The following is a 6,000-nucleotide window of genomic DNA, read 5'->3' as shown; positions in this document are numbered from 1 at the left end:
AATGAGCTTTTGTGGGCCGAAATCCAGCGTATTGGCAATTTCAAGGCCTTTCACGTTTATCATCATCGTGTTTTCAAAATCTATGAATCATCGGTAGTTTTCATATTTTTTCCTCAGAATTTCCATTTTGCTAGTTTGAATAGTGTTCCCACAAATTCCTCTGGTTTATTATCTGGAAATCAACATCACAAAGGTTTCGAATTTGCTTGCATAAATGTCACAAGTGATACCGATACTCCCTTAATTGCAGAGTAAATTGGAACAGTATTCAGAGACAGAGAGGTACCCCTTTTGCTTAACCTAACTATGATATTTATTGACTGCATTATCAATTAATTATTAGTAGCTTTCATATAATTGGGAATTCAATCTTACCCTTAACAAAAACACTGATACCAAGCTACCACTTTGAATTATGACATTGATGCAGATACTAGAACAACATCAAAAGTCATTGTCAATAGTTCATATGGAAGATAAGAAATACATCCAGAAGTTGGAAAAAGAACTACTGAATTGTTCTCAAGAAATAGGTATTTGTCGTGATTTGATTGGATGCATGTGTAAAAACGTTTAACACTGTAGGTGCATAAAGTTTCGAGCTTTAGGTGCTCTTTAATTGCCATAATTTGATTTGAATTCTATACAGATTATCTTCAGGATCAACTTAGTACAAAAAACACTGAACTGAACTATCTAGAAGAGCATGTTCGCAATCTTGAGTTGAAATTCAAAGTGATGGAAGATTTACGAAAAGAAGTTTTCAGCTTAAGGGAGGAGTTGAAAAGATCCAATTCAGAGCAGTTTACCTTGATTCAGGAACTAGAAACTAAAGATGTGGAATTAGAGCAGTCAAGTTTGTCTATAGAGAGACTGGATGAATCGTTTTCGTCCATGGCATTAGAGTCTCAGTTTGAAGTCGAGAGTATGAAGCTTGAAATGATGGCCTTGGAACAGAATTTATTCGAGGCCAAGAAAATCCAGGATGAAACTCTAGAAGAAAATAGTAGAATGAGTAGATTGATTGACGAGTTACAGGATGCATTGCAAGATGCGCAGAAAACCATCATCTCTCTGAATGAAGAAAATAAGATAATTAAAGAGAAGCTTGACACTGCCAACATGAGTAGTATATTATTTTCTCAAAAGGTTGAAGAATGGATGGAAAACAAGGATGGACTGCAAATCAAGGATCAGTTTCCTGTGAGCAAAGAAAGGAGCAAAGCAGATGACACAAGGTACAAATTTTGAAGTTTTTAAATATGTATGATGAGTTAATATGCGAAATTTGTCCAGTTATTTTAATTGGGTATTGTTGTGGTAGCCTATTTACTCTTGCATTTAAGTTGGCTTGATCTTCTATTTGCTAGATAAGAGAGTGGAATTGCCACTTCTTCTATTTCAAATGAATAAAATGGAAATAGGGTTTCTCGATCTACTTTTCATTGTGTTCTTCACAAAGTCATAATTTCACAAAGACTCATGTTTTTCATTTGAAAATTTGAAGTTTTTAAGTGTTTGTGAACAAGCTAAGTGAGAGAGCTTCTAAAAAAAAATGAAGGTTCAACTTATGAGAGAAGTCATTAGTTAAAGTACTCATGGCTTTTGAAAACCGTTTTGATTTTTACTTATCTGTAAGTACTTGTGGAAAACTTTATCCAAACTAGCTTTAAATATGGCTATATGGATGGTTATGTATGGAGAAGACTTGATTACTGTCTTTTTCACTAAACATTAGTGATAATGGTGGTACCTCATTGTTTTCCATATGGACAGTTATGTATGGAAAAGACTTGATTGCCGTCTTCTTCACTAAACGTTAGTGATAATGGTGGTACCTCATTGTTTTCCTTTTGTATTCACAATTTGAGGTATACTTTCATTAACCTTTCTAGTGATCATTTTGTAATATATCCACAGAATTTATGGAGAAATATTGGGTCCACTCCTTGATATTTTGGCAATGAAATTAGATCCAGCATCAGAATTAAACGGGAAGATAGAGATGTCCTGTCAGATGCAAGAATATGAGTTTCTTGTGGAAAAACTCAAGGTACGACTATTTGATTTAAGCTTAATCATTGAAGTCTCTCTGTGAGTTTGTTAAACACATAAGATAATAAGTTTTGTTTGACGTAATTGCATGATTAAAGTAATTCTTTTGCTATTGGAGATAGACATCATTTTTTGACTTCCTTTACTAGGAAGAATTAAGAGTGGAAAAGTTGAGGGCAAAAGAAGAAGCAGAGGACTTAGTTCAGGAAATGGCAGAGCTGAGATACCAACTTACAGGTCTGCTAGAAGAAGAACGTAAGCGCCGTGCTTGCATTGAACATGTGTCCTTGCAAAGAATTGCTGAGTTAGAGGCTCGGGTATGAATTTAGAAGTTACACATATATCATTTTTCCTCTTTCTTATCCATTAGAGGCTATTCAAAGTTGTAACGTTTTTTTCCTTTTTCCTTTTTTTTATTGAAGCTTCAACGAGAGCATAAAAACCCATGATTTCTGTCAGATATCTCTTTGAAACATAGAGGCTGTCATTGGTCCAAGTCTTTCCGGATCAGCTTAAAGAGTGGATCTTCAAGGTTTGTGTCAATGTATCTCTAAAGCTACAATCTCAACATAAAAATAGCTTGCTAACTAGAAACCACTGGTGTCTACAAAGTGGAATGATTGAACTCACAATTCTTGTTAGATTGAGTTCAAAGTCTCAACATATAATTCTTGAGGCTTTGACCCGGTTCTCTTGTATACTATAGGGGGAGTGTAGTAGTTCTGGGCAATGTAGCCAGGATCGAGTGCTGGCTCGTAGGATCTTACGATTCTACATGCCACGGCACCTCAACCGTGCTTCTACTTCTCTCTGGTTCGTTTTTGCCCTGTTTACTCTGTTTTTCGCTGTTTTTCCTCTGTTTTCTCTATTTTTTTTTGCTTGTTTCCTCTATTTTCTCTCTTTTTTTTCCCTCTATGTTGTCTGTTTATATCTCTCAACTCTATCAATAACCTACCGATCCTACTTACGAAGTGTGTTTTTACGTTCCTTCACCAGCCGACTGATCCTACGTAGGATCTCGATCCTGACTACATTGGTTCTGGGTCCTTATAGCTGCGTACTACACAGTACTTGTGAGTTTATCTTTCTCCTCTACATTAAAATAACTCCTCTCTAGTCTGACCATGCTCTGCCGCAAATTCCGGCTTTCTGCTGAGGCTCTGACCATGAACAAGTCGAGGAACAGAACTTTTAACATCTAATTTTATGGAGAAAAGAAAATAACGGAAGTTTGTAACAATGGCCAGAACATGGTACAATGATGATGCATGAGGTTCCTTCCCTTTGTTTCAGTCGTTAAAAAATTGGAGTTTGCCTTATCTTTAATCCAAAAGTACTGAAATTTTCTTCACACCGGTTTCTACAACATATGTGTACTATCAATCTTGCACTTTCCTTAATGACTCTTGTGAAGTGTTTCACAAAACCAATTCCACTAATTTGAACTGCTATTCTTTGGCAGGGGTTGTAGTTTGGAAATGCATCCATAGAAAGAAAATTGATATATTATGGACAGTGTTTTTTTCTTGTGCTTTGGTGTCAGCTTCTATTGAAGCCAAAAGAAGCAAACTAGCATAACTGATCATTGCATGACACCAATTCCACCTTTCACCATCACCATTTTTGTATGACATCCTCAACCACCTCTTGACACTCCATTGTTGTTGTTGTTGTTGTTGTTGTTGTTGTTTAACGCCCTCCGTCTCAAGGGCTTAAATATATGTTTGTGTTTGAATGAGGGCTACAATATATGTCAAGTCCAAACAAATTTTGAAATGATGCCCTTTAAATCAATTGAAATAATTATTTTTATGATCATATTTGAAATTTATCTTTGAAGTTGTTTAATTCTTTATCAATTCCTATATGTTGAAATTGATTATCATATTTTAAAACTCTTTTAATTAATGTTTCCATACCCGCATATATTTGAGTGTTGCCACCCGTTGCAGTCATATCCGGCTCAAAGGATTACTCTTTGCAATTGCTTGTAGAGAATATTTGGTTCACGCCAAAAAAAGAAAATACACGCATATATTTTTGTCTCTTTTTTCAGGGAGAAAACCCATCACATTTCATTTTAAATCAACTGGGCAATACAAGTAGGTATTGTGGAAAATAACTGAGAACAAGAACTAGAAACAGATGATAAAGTCTTTTATATAGAGACGATAAAGAATCATATGTATAAAAAATGAGAAATGATATTTTGACAACCACTTTTTGACAACTTTTGAACAACTTTCTCTCTCATACTCACAGTTATTCTCTCTCTTCCTTTTTCTCTCTCCATTGTTTTTGACCAATAAGAAGTGAGAAAAACAAGGTTGTCAACAAATTTGTCATCAAATGGATGTCAAAATATCATTACTCATAAAAAATACTGATAATTGAAGTCAAAGAAAGAAGTCATGTGCTACTTGTTCATGATTGAACCAATCATAGCGATTTGGCGATTTTTGGATCCGTGTGTTTTATGTTTTACAAAATTTCCCACTGTCTTCTGTTGACCGGTTGTACAATGTTAAGAAAAAAAAATCAACAATTGGTATATTTATAAAAGGTTTTTTTTTTAAAGAGTATTTTTATATTTCTAAAGGTTAAAAGCTAAAAAATTACATATTTGTTGAAAATAAAAACATTTAAATTAAAAGAGAAGGTCCAATCGCTTATCTTAATATATTTGGATTTGGATTTGGATTTGATGAAAAGAAAAAGAAAGTTAATATAAAAAGATTCGTATGTTTTCTAATAAATTATTGTCATTTCGTCTATTTACAAAAACAAAACAAAAGATTTTTTTCCTTAACAAAAACTTTGAGATCAAGTTTGGTCACTTACGATGAAAAATGTAACTTTTAGTCTCTCGCGAAAATAAATTGAACATTTTAGTCTTTAACTGAATATCCACAAAAAATTGTTTTTTTGCCGACATGTGGTGTTTTTATCCATCTTGTCAGTCCACCGTGTCACCATATTGCCTACGTCTGACATGGGTATAATAACTAAATAGAAAATGTTAACAAATATCTTAAGAACACTATTAACATGACCCGTTAACTTTTTTTTAAATATCAAATTTATTTTCGACGAGTAAATGCAAGGAGCATTATAGACTCGCGGTAAAAAGGGGGAAAAGATTACAAGACGATGCCGCAAATATACGAGAACACCGAAAATAAAAACCCCAAAAACCCTCGGTATCAAGTAATGAGGCCAACATATACGTGCACTAAACAAAACGCATACCCTTGCCTCCCACCCAAAACAAGGCTGAAACGCCACTAAACCAGAAGAAAAACAAGCTGCCAAACAGTTGCTAACAGCTGAAGCTACAGGGAAACAAAAGCACAGCTGGCCGAACGGGAACTCCAAGACTGCTGCGAGAGGCTAAAGATACTACACCACAACCCAATAGCAGCAACAAAACCAGGAAAATAGCAGAACAGCAGACACGGAACAGCACCGGACAGCCTTACAGCCACATCACTACCCTCTCAAGACACACAATATAGGATTCCAACACCACTCGGAAAATAGACAAGCCGGAGTGTGCATCCTACTCAACATCCACCTTCAAGACAACACCTTCACTTCCTCCACAATCTCTTCAATCTCAAAGTTAACTCCCTTGAAAATTTTATCGTTCCGGACTTTCCACAAAACCCATAGCGTTAACTAAATTATCTGTTTTAATTATTGTAATGACCACATTGAGTTTAGGATATAAAAGGTTGATGAGATTTTAATCCCCAAGTTGTTGATTTTGATTTAATCATTGAGAAAATATCCACATGATTGAGGAGGTTATTGTAACATAGATTATAATCAATCTCAATCTCAACGTTGTTGATTCTTTTAGACTATATAAAAATATACTTTTTTTTAGGGATATATAAAAATATACTTGAATGGGAGGTTTTTGTGTTTTTGAAGAAGATACCC

At 34.7% G+C, this 6,000-nt stretch overlaps 1 protein-coding gene across 13 annotated transcripts; it reads left to right on the top strand.

The window, feature by feature from the left end:
* LOC146901963 (myosin heavy chain-like protein) lies at nt 1–3,914 on the top strand. Of its 13 annotated transcripts, XR_015021107.1 has the most exons (9): nt 1–282; nt 431–533; nt 650–1,238; nt 1,921–2,053; nt 2,205–2,372; nt 2,478–2,587; nt 2,762–2,868; nt 3,052–3,128; nt 3,518–3,914. XR_015021107.1 is itself a non-coding variant. In XM_085731396.1 (6 exons), exons 2-6 carry the CDS (start codon nt 470–472, stop codon nt 2,502–2,504), a joined length of 981 nt encoding a protein of 326 aa, XP_085587522.1. In that variant the 5' UTR covers nt 43–282; nt 431–469; the 3' UTR covers nt 2,505–3,914. The 13 variants fall into 13 exon arrangements, 2 of the variants coding, with proteins under 2 accessions (XP_085587522.1, XP_085587521.1); XR_015021105.1 differs by having other exon boundaries at nt 68–282; nt 3,052–3,914; XR_015021101.1 differs by lacking the exon at nt 1–282 and having other exon boundaries at nt 416–533; nt 3,518–3,564.
* Nucleotides 3,915–6,000: the final 2,086 nt, after the last annotated feature.

This window comes from Medicago sativa, chromosome 8 (genome assembly GCF_051527215.1).
Source record: "Medicago sativa cultivar Bolivia chromosome 8, Bolivia_mono, whole genome shotgun sequence".
Lineage (NCBI taxonomy): Eukaryota > Viridiplantae > Streptophyta > Magnoliopsida > Fabales > Fabaceae > Medicago > Medicago sativa.
The sequence above is the reverse complement of the archived record's forward strand: the minus strand, read 5'-3'. Positions and strand labels throughout refer to the sequence as shown.

What these genes read in the sequence shown, in the direction of transcription:
- LOC146901963 (XM_085731395.1), top strand. Translation starts at nt 416, where the DNA reads ATGACATTGATGCAGATACTAGAACAACATCAAAAGTCATTGTCAATA. An exon ending in AGCAAAGCAGATGACACAAG is followed by an intron (nt 1,239 to 1,920) that starts GTACAAATTTTG and finishes ATATATCCACAG; the next exon opens with AATTTATGGAGAAATATTGG. An exon ending in TTGCTGAGTTAGAGGCTCGG is followed by an intron (nt 2,373 to 2,477) that starts GTATGAATTTAG and finishes TTTTTATTGAAG; the next exon opens with CTTCAACGAGAGCATAAAAA.